At 39.4% G+C, this 13,921-nt stretch overlaps 1 protein-coding gene across 6 annotated transcripts; it reads left to right on the forward strand.

Moving 5' to 3' along the window:
• Nucleotides 1-2,970: 2,970 nt before the first annotated feature.
• Nucleotides 2,971-13,629, forward strand: RWDD2A (RWD domain containing 2A). 6 transcript variants are annotated; one of them, XM_043963047.1, is made up of 3 exons: nucleotides 2,971-3,130; nucleotides 3,518-3,743; nucleotides 11,154-13,629. In XM_043963047.1, the coding sequence occupies exons 2-3, from the start codon at nucleotides 3,546-3,548 to the stop codon at nucleotides 11,829-11,831; spliced, it is 876 nt and encodes a 291-aa protein (XP_043818982.1). In that variant the 5' UTR covers nucleotides 2,971-3,130; nucleotides 3,518-3,545; the 3' UTR covers nucleotides 11,832-13,629. The 6 variants fall into 6 exon arrangements, with proteins under 6 accessions (XP_043818982.1, XP_043818986.1, XP_043818985.1 ...); XM_043963051.1 differs by having other exon boundaries at nucleotides 3,518-3,658; XM_043963050.1 differs by having other exon boundaries at nucleotides 2,974-3,125.
• Nucleotides 13,630-13,921: the final 292 nt, after the last annotated feature.

Raw genomic sequence — 13,921 nt, forward strand, 5'->3', positions numbered from 1 at the left:
CTCCTTTCCACGGTGCAGAAAACTACTCATCCATGTTTGCTCATCCTATGGGACCAACTCTTGCCCTTGTCCTCCTGTCTACTTTGGGGAGACCCCCAGAAGTGGAGAGACCCTTCATCTGGGTGTCCATTAGTTATCCCTGACATGCCCCCAAGTCCTTGGTACACTACACGACTTGCCCACCTTTTCTGCCCATACTCTGGTGCTTTCCCTTACTTCTGAGTTGATGTATAATCCTAGAGACAAGACGGCTTACCCCAAAGCTAGGATGACCCAGGTTCAAATCCCGACTCTGACACTTACTGTGTAGGACCCCTAAAAACTAAATTTACTAGGCAATTCTAAGACTAGAAGTTGCAAAGGAGGAGCATCGGTAGAAGGAATTTCCTCACCTCGGGGCGTTCCATTTACCAGTGAAATCACAGGGCTCCAGTCCCCATTCCTCTTAATATATATTTGTCACCTATGGAACTTAGCCCCACCCTCCCATTTTACCAGGTTCAGAACCTTGCTGTTAACCTTGACTACATACGTTTCCTTATCGCATATACAGATGTCATTTCCACCCTAGCAACATGTCTGCCAAACAACACCTCCCTAATCATATATTTACCTTCTTGGAGACCCTCTTCAGCTCTTTTGGATTCTTGCAGTGGCCTCCAAATATCTCCTTGCCTTAAGTATCCCCCTATCTAATGTATCATTTACACAGATGCCAAAATGATTTTTAGCTCAGATTTGACCATGAGTAAACTTCAATGGCACCTTTTTGCTTTTAAGATAAAATATAGGGGGCGGCTAGGTTGCACAGTGGATAAAGCACCAGCCCTGGATTCAGGAGTACCTAAGTTCAAATCCGGCCTCAGACACTTGACACTTACTAGCTGTGTGACCCTGGGCAAGTCACTTAACCCCCATTGCCCCACAAAAAACAAACAAAAAAGATAAAATATAGCTTCATTCTCAGCCCTATCCCAACCTATTTTTTCAGCCTCCTTAATACATTGGACCTTCCCTTCTCCCCATACTCATAGCCAGATTGGCCATTCCCCATGCCTGGAATGTACTCCCCTCATCCCCTTATAGAAGCCCTCACTCTTCCTTCAACACAACCTTGACTATTCCTCCCAAATGCTAGTGCCCTTCCTCTCTAAATACCTTGTAGTTATTCTGTATATATTCTGCATGAAATCTCCCTACAGAGAATGCAAGCAAGGTTTGTTTTCTTTTTGTCTTTGTTACTTCAGAATCTAGCACAGTGCCTAGCACATAGCAGGTGCTTCGTAAATGCTTGTAGATTGAATTCTTTGTTGGTGACATGAATGGTGGTATATCCTACTGGTAACTACTATATTTTTCTGCAGTGTCCTTTGAATGACCTTCAACTCTTTAGAGACTAGTAGTCCCTGAATCATCAGAAAAAGATTTGGGTTTTTATTTATTTGTTTCTAAGATGAGCTTTCGTTTTGGGGAAGAAGTTTGGGATCATTAAGAGCATCATGCAGTTTCTCAAAGGCAGTCCAATCCATTTCTCCTCATTCCCTTTAGTTCTAGTCCTGGTCATCGTCTTTCCTCAGTTTCTCCATCCAAGATAAATCATCTGTATGGGTTGTCTATTTACCTGTAACCCATGAAACAAAGATGCTTTGAATATGCAAAAATAAATAATGAATGTAGCCCCCTACTGTTTTGCCAGTTTAGTGAATGTTAGTTGCCATGGAGACTCAGGATAGGAAGTAACCATGGCAACCAAGCATATTTTTACCCATAGATCACAAAGCCCCTGACTTTTGAACATGGAGTTAGAAGAGGATGATGGAAAGAAAGATTCAAAGGAGTCATCTTGATTGAACCAAAGGGAGGGGAAGAGGTGGAAAAGGCTGGGGGTTAGACTGATGTGTCCTATACCCTTGTAGCCTGCCCCCTCTCAACCTTCCCTCAAACATTTACAGATTGCTGTTAAGCCAGTTGCTATCATAGTTGAGGGGCTGTGCCGAAACTGCTTAGAGCTAATTGAGCTGGGCAGTAATACAAAAGAGAAGCTACCAAAGGCTCATCCAAGCCAAACACCTGACACCTTTTTTTTTCCCCTTTCCCCCATTCTTTTTTTTTTTTTTTTTGCGGGGCAATGGGGGTTAAGTGACTTGCCCAGGGTCACACAGCTAGTAAGTGTCAAGTGTCTGAGGCCGGATTTGAACTCAGGTACTCCTGAATCCAGGGCCGGTGCTTTATCCACTGAGCCACCTAGCCGCCCCCCCCCTTTCCCCCATTCTTGAGAGCGGGGACTCTAACTTTTCTGTTTCTGTCCCCAGCACTTAGGACCATGCTCTGTTCATAGTAAATGCATAATGAAAGCTTCATTTATCTGTGGTCTGTTGCCAAGATGCTTAAACTGGGTCAGGACCACTTATGGGGTCGAGTAACTGAATGTGAGAGTCACAAAAAATTTGGCAACAGTAAAAGGTTTTGTATATCTATTATATATACCCATAGACCTGTGGTCTCATAAAAATTTCTCGCCGAAAAGGGGTCTCGAGTGGAAAAGTTTAAGAAGCCCTGGTCTAGTGAACCCCCATATTATCATCATCCCCATTTTACAGACCAAGAAACTGATTTTCAGAGGGTAGCTTGAGATGCTAGTAAAAGTGAGGACTCTGCTTTTCTATTAGATGCTGTTTTTCCGTCTAGAGATTCAGTGCTCTCGTCACTATGCCCACCCCCCTGGCTGGTGGGGTGCATTGCTTTAGTAAATGTTTCTTGAGTGCTTGGTTTGGTGTAATGCGACGTAACTTAGAACTAGTGGTCTTATGCTCAGGGGTGAGACCCCTGTAGCCCTACTTTGAGCAGTTGCGGGGGGGCCTTTGCCTTTTGTTTCTATATAGGAAAAAAATACGTAGTGCGCTGTGAGATCTGTGCTGTTTGGCCACACCCCCTACCCCCCAAGAGTGAAGCTGGGGGCGGAGCGGGTGGGCGACAGCAAGGGAGGCTGCGGCTGCGGAGGCGGCAGCTGCAGACCGAGGTAGCGGCTGTGGACGGAGGTGGCAGTGGCGGCGGCAGCGGCGGCGGATCATTTGCAGTGACCCAGACAGACTCGCAGCTCGGATAACCCGCAGTCCGTGTAGTCCGTAAGGTGGTGAGAGGCAGTGGCGGTGGTGGTGGTGGCGACGGGGTGGATAGAAACTGGTGGCTGGGGCAGAAGTGGTGGCGAGGGGGTAACAGGGGAGAGAGGGGGGAGAAGGTGGGGTGGGCAGGCCGGACTGCTCTAAGAAGCGGGCGGCCAGTGTGTGGAGGGGGTAATGGGGGGCAATGCCCCGGGGGGGGGGCATAATGCCCAGGGGTCCCGGCGGGCAGCGGGAGGCCTGTTTCCACTGACTGGCAACCCGGGGGATCTGCCTCCCCCTTGCAGACCCGCCCGTCAGCCTCCTCCAGGGCTCAGTGCCCATCCGAAGAGGGCTCAGCAGCTGCAGAAGAAAACGTTGGTCGCGCTGTTTTTTGTTGTTTTTTTCCCCCCTCGCAGGCAGTTGGACTTCCAGGCATTCTTGAACATGTCGGCATCGATCACCGAATGTCTAGAGCTTCAGCTGCTAGAGATAGAAATGTTGTTTTCAATGTTTCCGAACAAAGGAGAAGTCTGTCTCGAGGATCCCAATTCCTTAAGGCGAGTGAGGTCCTACTTGAAAAATCCCAGTGGACCCCTGCCCCCCAGAATTGGGTTTGTAATTATGGTCTATCCGGACTACCAGGTAAGTCTTAGGAATGGCTGAATGTTCTAGGTTGATTTCTTGATCATTCACTTACTTGCAACAAATAGTAACGTATTAGCGCTAATGGGTCTCATGGTTCTCACTAATCCAAATTTTGCCCTTCTTGGTTTTTAAAAGACTATGTTAAATCCAATGACATCACACAAAGTTAAAAAAATTTTTTTTTCTTTCTTTAGTGCTTCGATGAAACACAGGTAGAATTTTTGTTGGGTTTTTTTAAAGCTATTATTTTTAAAAGGATTTCCAAGCCTAGAGGCACATCTCTTTTTTTAGAAGTAGATTTTTACTGATATTTTCTGTTTCTTACATGACCACAGTATTCCATGTATCCCATCCCCTCCACCTCCAGTGGTTTTTGGAGAGGGAAAAAAAAGCACAACTGATTGTTGTCTGGGTAGGTTAGGGACATCTCATATTTCTTCACTTGAGTACTACTTAGTCTTTAAAATTTTGATATATTAACTTTACATCGTTGTAATTATTATGTATATTGTTTTCTTGGCTCTACTTACTTTACTCTGCATCAATTCATACAGATCTTTCCATGTTTCTCTATATTCGTCACACACATCATGTCTCACAGAACAGTCATATTCCATTACATTGATGTACCACAATTTCTTTAGCCATTCTCCAATTGATGGGCATCTTTTTTCAATTCTTTACTTATCACAAAAAGTTCTCCTACAAATATTTGGAAGTAACTGGGGACTTATTTTCATATCATTGGTTTTGTTGGGGGTGAAAGCTCAGAAATAGTCTCAGGCTCAAAGTGTCATTTTAGCCACTTTATTTGCATAATTCCAGATTGCTTTCCCAAAAAAATGATACTACCATTTCAAAGCTCCATCAGCAGTGTATTAGTGTGCCTATCTTTCCACAAGCCTTCCAAAATTATTTGCCATTTTTGCTGATTTACATGATGTGTAGTAAAACCTCAGGTTTGTCTTGATTTCTGTTTCTCTTGTGATTTGGAACATTTTTTTGATGTAATTATGAATAAAATTCTTTGGAGGACTGTTTATATCCTTTGACAATGTATCTGTTGGGGAATGTCTTTTAATCATATATGTGTATGTATAATATATGCATGTATATATTTATGTATGTGTGTATTATATATTGTTAAAATTATGTCTTAGATACCAAACCCTTGTCAAAGAAATTTGATATAAAGATTTTTTCCCCATTCGACCACTTCCCTTATTATCATTGATTTGTTAATATTGTCTGTGAAGAAGATATTCAGTTTCAAGTTTTCCTCTTATGTTGTAAACAAAATTCATTTCTTTTACTTGAATCTTTTTTTAAAGTGAGTTTGTTCTTACTGATTGTCTTCCACTCACCCCTAATTCCCCATTCCTTCCCTCCTCTTCAGCTAATCTGTTCCTTAGTTTTTTTCCCTTTTTAAAAGTTTTTTTATTATATATTTATTTTAAATACTCTTTTAAAACATTTTTAAGTTCTGAATTTTCTCCTCTCCTGCCTCTCCCCTACCCATTGAGAAGGAAAGAAATGTGATATCAGTTATACATGTGAGGGGCAGCTAGGTGGCGCAGTGGATAGAGCAGTTCTGGAGTCAGGACTACCTGAGTTCAAATCTGGCCTCAGACACTTAATACTTACAAGCTGTGTGACCTTGGGCAAGCCACTTAACCCCAATTGCCTCACCAAAAAAAAAAATTATACATGTGAAATCACCCAAAACATATTTCCATATTAGCCATGTTACAAAAAAAAAAACAAGAAAAATTGAAGAAAGTAAGAAAATTATACTTCACTTTGCACTCCATAGTTTACAATTCTGGGGGTGGGTAGCATTTTTTATCACAAGTCCTTTGTAATTGTCATGGATCATTGTATTAGTAAGAATAGCTAAGTCTTTCACAGTTAATCTCCTATTTCTGTTGACTTTACTTTGTATCAGTTTATATAGGTCTTCCCAGGTTTTTCTGAAATCCCTCCCCCCACTCTTTTTTTATAACACAATAGTATTCCATCACAATCACATTCCAAAACCTGTTCAGCCATTCCCCAATTGATAGGCATCCCCTCAATTACCAGTTCTTTGCCACCACAAAAAGGGCTACTATAAATATTTTTGTACATATAGGGCCTTTTCCTTTGATCTCAGTGGAATGCAGACATAATACTGCAGTGGTAATGCTGGGTCAAAAGATATGATGCACAGTTTGATAGCCCTTTAGGCATAGTTCCAAATTGTTCTCCAGAATGGTTGGATCAATTCACAACTTTACCAACAGTGCATTGGTGTACCTATTTTTCCACACAGCCTATAGCATTTCTCATTTACCTTATCTGTCATGTTAGCCAATCTGGTGTGAAGTGATAATTATGAGTTGTTTTAATTTGCATTCCTCTAATCTATAGTGATTTAGAGCATTTTTTCATGTGACAATTGATAGCTTTGATTTCTTCTTCTAAAACTGGCTTTTAATATCCTTTGATTATTTATTAATTGGGGAATGGCTCTTATTTTTATAAATTTGACTAAGTTCCCCATGTAGTTGAGAAATGAGGCCTTTATCCAAGAAACTTGCTAAAAAACTTTTGGTATTACTTAATTTCTGTGGTACCTTTTAGTAAAATGTAATTTCCTGGCTTATTTTAATTAGTTCTCTTTTTGCTTTTGCTTTTGCTTTTGCTTTTGCTTTTGCTTTTGCTTTGTCTGAGGTCGTGATTGCTACTGCTGTCTTATTTTATTTCAGCTGAAGCATAATAGATTCTTCTCTAGCCCCTTATTTTAATTCTCTGTGTGTCTCTTGTATACAACATATTATTGGATTCTGGTTTCTAATCCATTCTGCTATCTGCTTCCATTTTGTGGGTGAGTTCATCCCATTTCACATTCACAGTTTTGACTACCAACTGTGTATTTCTTTCCATCCTATTTCCTTTTATTTATCCTTCTCTCTTCCTTTTTATCCTGTGCCTCCTCACAAGTCTATTTTGCTTCTGACCACTGCTTCCCCTTAATCTCCTCCCTCTTACTACTCACTTCCCCATTTCTCTTATCCCCTTCCCCTCCTACTTCCCTGCTGGGTAAGATAAATTTCTACACCCAACTGAATGTGTATATGTATTATACCCTTTTTGAACCAGTACAGATGACAGTGAGTTTCAAGTATTACATACCCTGACTCCCATTTTCCTCTCCACCATAAAAGTTCTTCCTTGCATGTACTTCTTTTATATGGTATAATTTTCCTTGTTATTCCTCTCCCTTCCCCCTTCTCCTAGTGTATCCCTCTGTGTCACCCATCTTTTTTTTTTTTTAGATCATCCCAAAATAATTGACTCACATCTATTGACTATCTCCTTCTAACTTATCTAATAATGATAAAGTTCCTAGGAGTAATATGTATTTCTTCCCATATAGGAATGGAAATAGTCTAACCTTATTGAGTCCTTTATGATTTCTTTTTCATGTTTATCTTTCTTTGTTTCTCCTGCATTTTGTGTTTGAATGTCACATTTACTATTCAGCTCTGTTCTTTTCATCACACATACTTGAAAGTCTTTTATTTCATTAAACACCCATTTTTCCCTGAAGGATTATGATCAGTTTTGCTGAGTTATAATTTTAGGTCCTTTTTCTTCTAGAATATAATATTCCAAGCCTTCTGTTCCTTTAAGCCGCTAAATCTTGTGTGATCCTGATTGTGGCTCCACAATATTTGAATGGTTTCTTTCAAGCAATTTGCAATATTTTCTCTTTGACGTGGGAGCTCAGAAATTTGACTATAATATTCCTGGGAGTTTTCATTTGGGGATTTCTTTTAGGATGTGATTGGTGAATTATTTCCATTTCTATTTTACCCTTTGGTTCTAGGATATCAGGGAAGCTTTCCTTTATAATTTCTTGAAATATGATGTCTATATTCTTTTTTTGATCATGTATGTCTCTCAGGTAATTCTTAAATGATTTCTCCTCATTCTGTTTTCTAGGTCAAGTTTTTCCAATGGGAAATTTCACAAATTTTTTCTGTTTTTTTTTTTTTATTCTCTTTGTTTTATTGTTTCTTGATGCCTCATGGAGTTATTAGCTCCCACTTGACCAATTTTAATTTTTAAGGAATTATTTTCTTCAGTGATCTTTTCTACCTCTTTTTCCATTTGGCTAATTATTCTTCCATGAATTTTTGTGCCTCTTTCACCAAGCTGTTAATCCTTTTTTCATAATTTTCTTGAACCATTTTAATTTCTTTTCCCACTTTGTCCTCTACCACTCTCACCTCTTTTTAAAACTCTTCCAAGAATTCTTATTGAGCTTCTGTCAAATTAGCATTTTTCTTTAAGGTTTTTTTGGTAGCTGTTTTCATATTATTGGCTTCTTTGGAACTTGTGTCTTGGTCTTCCCTTCTACCATAGTATCTTTTTGTGGTCAGGTTTTTTTTTTGTTGTTTTTTTTTTTTAGCCAACAGTAACTGACATTTATTTTTTTTTGTAATAAAGTATTTTATTTTTTTCCCATTACATGTAAAGATAGTTCTCAACTTTTGTTTATACAAGCTTTCCAATTTTAGATTTTTCTCCCTCCCTCCCCTCCCTCCCCCCTCCCCTAGACAGCAGGTAATCTGATATAAGTTTTATATATATATATATATACACACATATATACATATACATATATATACATATATACATATATATATATATATATACAATAACATTAAACATATTTCTGCACTAGTCATGTCATAAGAGAAAAACCAGAGCAATGACAAAAAACCTCAAAATAGAAAAACAACAGCACCAAAGACAAAAGAAATAGTATGGTCCATTCAGCACCTATACTCCACAGTTCTTTTTTTTTCCCCCCTGGATTTGGAGATCCTCTTCTATCATGAGTTCCCTGGAACTCTGGTCAGATTATTTTTTGTGGTTGTTGTTTGTTCATTTTTCTAGCCTATTTATTGGCTTGGAACTTTATTTTAAAGTTGGGTTCTACTCACGAAAGGATTGTACTCAATTTTGCAGACAGGGTTGCAGGGTAAGGGGATTGAAGAGGCACCATCTCAAGCTTCAGGTTTTTTCACAGTGCTATTTTTAGAGCTAGTTCTTGGGGTCTTCAAGTTTTCAGTGCTTCCAAGATCTTATGATCTGAGAAAAGAGGGATGGTCATTCCCTTCCTAGTCTGTCCTCTCTGCTCTCCTGTAGCCCCAAGTGCTAGGCTGCTCTTGGCCCTGGATCTGTGACTAAGACCTCTACTCTACTGCAGCTCCAAACACCAGTATTCTTCTCTGCCTTGGAATGACAACCAAGGGCTCTGCTCTGTTGTGACAGAGTACAAAGATTCCTCTTTGGAGGAGTACCCTAGAACTTTGAAGTTGCTGCCTTTATTCTGTTATCTTGGCTTTCCCCCCTCTTGTTCCCTAATTCTCAAATTTCATTTTTTTGTTGCCTCTTTCCAAAAGGAATATCTCTCACTCTCTGCATTTTCCTTTTACTTTGGAAGCCATATTTCCCCCATATTGATGTTTTTCCTATTCTCCTTCTCAATGAGGGTTAAGTGACTTGTCCAAGGTCACACAGCTAGTGTCAAGTGTCTGAGGCTGGATTTGAACTCAAGTCCTCCTGAATTCAGGGCCAGTGCTTTATCCACTGTGCTACCTATCTGCCCCCTGAATTGTCTTATTTCTGAAATCTTTGATACTTTCAGTTTTCCCCCCCTTATTTTCCTTATCACTCACTTCCTTACTCCTTCCGTTCTGATTGTGTTTTCTTGGGGGTATGGATCTCAAAGCATCTCAGCCTTCTCCAACACTGAACAATTCATTCCTACTTTATGACCCCCCTCCCCCAAACCCACAGTGAAGTTTAGTAAAGAAGTTTAAGAAAATTTTGCTAACCCAGAGAAAATAGATATAAATATATTTTTCTTTTCTTTTCTTTTCTTTTTTGGTGAGGTAATTGGGGTTAAGTGACTTGCCCAGAGTCACACAGCTAATAAGTGTTAAGTGTCTGAGGCCAGATTTGAACTCAGGTCCCCCTGAATCCAGGGCCAGTGCTCTATCCACTGTGCCACCTAGCTGCCCCTGATATAAATATCTTTTAAAAAGGAGTGATAAAAGAGGGTATAGCAAACAAGACTTAGAAAATCTAAGTATTCAAATGATTTGTTCTAATTAAAATAAAGCTTAAGGATGGAATAGTTTTCATTTCCCGTACTTAGAGTACCTAGATTTTGTTCTCAGTGAGATGATAAGATACCCTCCCCTTCTAGCTTGCTCCTATACTTTCAGGAGCTATAGGTCTATTCATGGAGGTGGTTCTTCTAATGGACATTAAAACACCTCTGTTGATATAATAGCTCACATTTATTTATATAATATTCTAAGGTTGGCAGGGCACTTTCCTCACAAGATTTTTTTGTGGTAGGCAGTGCAAATCTTTCTTATTGGTGGGCTTTAAAAGTTGCTAGAACCAAAAAAAAAAAAATCCTTTACTTTCTTTTTTTTTTTTTTTGTGGGGCAATGGGGGTTAAGTGACTTGCCCAGGGTCACACAGCTAGTAAGTGTCAAGTGTCTGAGGCTGGATCTGAACTCAGGTCCTCCAGAATCCAGGGCCGGTGCTTTATCCACTGTGTTACCTAGCTGCCCCAATCCTTTACTTTCTAACCATCTTGGTGCTGAGCTTTTCCAAGGCTGGTCTTTGGATAATATATATACTGTTCCTTTACCTGGTCCACAGTCAAAGCCTTTCTAGCTGAGTAGACCTACTCTATGCTGCACTGACAGTAGCTTTCAAGAACACAGGATTATCTCTACACCATAATGAAGCATGGTTACTAAAAAGAAGAAATAGTTTTATGAGTAGGAACTTCTGATGAAATTTTATGCGTCTTCTGAAGGGTGTCTTTGACATTTGATCATCAGCTGCTGAGGGCTGGGATTGTCTTATTTTTGATCTTTCTATCTCCAGCACCATAACAAAGTACTGTTTACCTCATACTTTTTACACGCCAGAGTCAGAGCTTGAATCTCACGTCTTTCAGACTTCAAGGCTGCCCTGCCATCCAGTATGCTATACTGTCTTTAAATATACCCATGATAGCAATAAAGAAAGCCAACACTGATAGCACTTTAAGATTTACAAAGTATGGGGCAGCTTGGTGGCACAGTGAATAAAGCACTGACCCTGGATTTAGGAGGACCTGAGTTCAAATGCGGCTTCGGACACTTGAAACTTACAAGCTGTGTGGCCCTGGGCAAGTCACTTAACCCTTATTGCCCTGAAAAAAACAAACAAAAAAAAAATAAAAACAAGATTTACAAAGTATTTTGCATGTATTAGAACTTAGGAGCACATGAGCTGTGCTGTCTATTCTTTTCTGATAGTTTATACATATTTGATTTCCATTTCTAGGGGGACGTGGAATTGCAGGTCGCCTTTCCTCACAACTATCCAAATGCTAAACTGCAGCTCTTTGGGCGGTCGTATTCCCTTGACAGACAACAGCAGTTGCTGCTCAATCAAGATCTTACTGCTTACATCGAAACCTTTGACCCTGGTGAGCTGTGCGTGTGCGCAGCAATTCAGTGGCTACGGGACAATAGTGTGCCCTATTTCCGGAAGAGTAAGCTCTTCTCGGAACCTGTTGCAAAGTCAAAGATTGTGAAGTTTGTATTTCAGCGAATGTGGATCTACAGCCACCAGATATGTCGTCCAGAACTGAGAAAGAGGATTTTGGAATGTGCAAAACGACTAAGTCTGACTGGATTTTGTCTGACAGGGAAGCCAGGTGTAATTTGTGTGGAGGGCAAAAAAGAGCCATGTGAGGAATTCTGGCACACAATCAGGTATCCCAATTGGAAGCATATTTCTTGCAAGCATGCTGAGACTGTGCAAATAGAAGGTAATGAGGATGAGTTGCACCTCTTTAAGACTTTTGAAGAATTGCAGTTTGAGTCCAGTGGTAATCATAGTTACAGGCATGATTACCACATGGATCTGGGCAAGTTCTTGGAATTCCTCAAAAAACATCAGAGTGGACATATTTTTCAGATACTGTTTGGCATTGAAACCAAACAACAGGAAAACTAAAAATATGTTCACAGAGCAGCATTTCTAATTTTTCAAGTTATTTCCACTAAGAATAAAAACGAGTTTAAGTGGAATTCATTTTATGTGTTAGCTGCTGCAGTAATAAAAGCAAGTTATTTGTTTTTTTCATCCTTTTTTTTTTTGAGGGGGTAGAAAAGGAGGTATGCAGTGTAGACCTGTTATTTTTATTAAGGAACTCTTAACGCAGCAAGTTCCTCCACAGATACAGGTCAACAACTCATCTGACATTTAATCTGAGAGGTTATAGAACTTGCTCATGATCAAAAAAGCTAGTATATTCATGAGACAGAATTGAATACTGGTCTTCCAGACTTCAAGGCCAGCCCTCTAACTATTAGGCAGTGCTGCCTCTTAGAAAAAGTCAGCATTATTTAAAGGATTGGTGACTTTCTGCCTCCTCATACATTTCTAGCACTAGGTTGCTTTGCTTACTGAGTACTGGGTCATTACACACCCTCTGTAGCCTTGTTTGATGTTCCCTTTGTATCTGATGTAGCACCAAACACAGTTTATGCTAGGCGCAATGTAGATATGTAGAAATATGTGTTAGTTGATTCGTATGAATGCCATTGTGCACCCATGGAGACTCTAGGTCACTAGGACCGTTGTAAATACTCAGTTTGGGATTGTTAACAGCTTTAGGAAATCACAACCATCCCAGGGAATTTGCTGCGCTCTAACCAACTGCCAGGTGGGGAAAGAACTGGGGTTCTTCAACTTTTGCAGGAGCCTTCTGATTCAATCTAGATACTGTAAAGTCCCTGAAAGCAAGAGTAGGTTCTCCCCATCTCATCTATCCAGGGTGTGGACCTTAGTCTGAGCACTGCTGGGTATTCTTACTGGAATGCTGTGAAATTCTCCATTAAGGGAGATACAAAATTAGCTCAAAGCCTGGAAAGGAATAAAGACAAACAGATGAACAATAAATATGTTTTAAGGACGTCTGAGAAATGCGAACCAACGCACTACAGGATTATGAAGAAGAAAGGGTCATTTTCTCACAACAGTGATCAAGGAAGGCTGTTTACAATTGAGATTGTAATGGCAAAAAAAATAAAAGGAGCAGAACTTGTAAAAAATAATAGGAAGTGTGGGATATGGGCAGATTCTGGCAGAATTTTATTCCAGCTAATTCCCTGGACTGATTATCTCATTTATTTAGAGCACGGTGCTAATGAGCAGCCCATTGTTGTGAGTTAAATCCTTAAGCAAGACATTAAGCTTCCTAACCTATTAACATGGCCATAAGCTGAAATTGTATATTTGGCCAGCTCTTTTGCAAGGATATATCATTTGCTAGCAGCAGTAAATCTGTGTTAAATAGCATGGATGGCTTAGCCCAGCCTTATACCAGAATGGTGTAGGGAAAAGAACACTGAATTTTGAGTCAGAAGACCTTATTTTTGAATCCTGGGTTTTCTACTTAATATTGTGTTACCTTAGGCAAGTGCTTTAACTTCCCTGGGATTCAGTTTACTCATCTATAAAATTATGTCAGGCTACCCTTCTCAGATTAAATTTTTTAATGAATAAAGTATAATATATGGAACTATAAAAGAAATCAACTATATTGAAATAATTATCAAAATATTTTTTGAAAACAAGTTCACAGACACTTGGTTAAAAACTTCTGGGTTAGTTATCTAGCTCAGCTAGCTGTAAATCCTAAAATCTTCTGACCATTTAGGAAGAAGAGGGCTGGGGGAGAGGGAATGCTTGTTTTAAGTGTCATATGTCTTTATATAAAAAGCTGTTCACTTTTTATTAAACTTTCAAAGAATCATTTTTCAGAGGTTTTTTTTTCTGTAAGTGAAAATATGTTGGTGTAATAGGTGAATTTTTTCATAGAGTGTTCTTAAAATATCAAAAGTGTACTTATTACTCACAAATGTTCAGCTTAATTATACTTGTTTTCATTATCTGTTGAATAGGACAATAGTATTTGCCATTTACCTCTTTGAGATAAGTATTACTATTAGTAAAGCAAAAAGTACTTTATCTTCTCAATTTTCCTAGTACAATTTATCTGTATCTCTCCTTTTTCCTCTCCCTTTTGTAAATGTATTAAT

This window comes from Dromiciops gliroides, chromosome 4 (genome assembly GCF_019393635.1).
Source record: "Dromiciops gliroides isolate mDroGli1 chromosome 4, mDroGli1.pri, whole genome shotgun sequence".
NCBI lineage: Eukaryota > Metazoa > Chordata > Mammalia > Microbiotheria > Microbiotheriidae > Dromiciops > Dromiciops gliroides.

Bases quoted from the DNA above. Each gene is read 5' to 3' on its own strand.
- RWDD2A (XM_043963047.1), top strand. From the start codon at position 3,546: ATGTCGGCATCGATCACCGAATGTCTAGAGCTTCAGCTGCTAGAGATA. The intron at 3,744-11,153 runs GTAAGTCTTAGG...TTCCATTTCTAG, and splicing joins TGGTCTATCCGGACTACCAG to GGGGACGTGGAATTGCAGGT.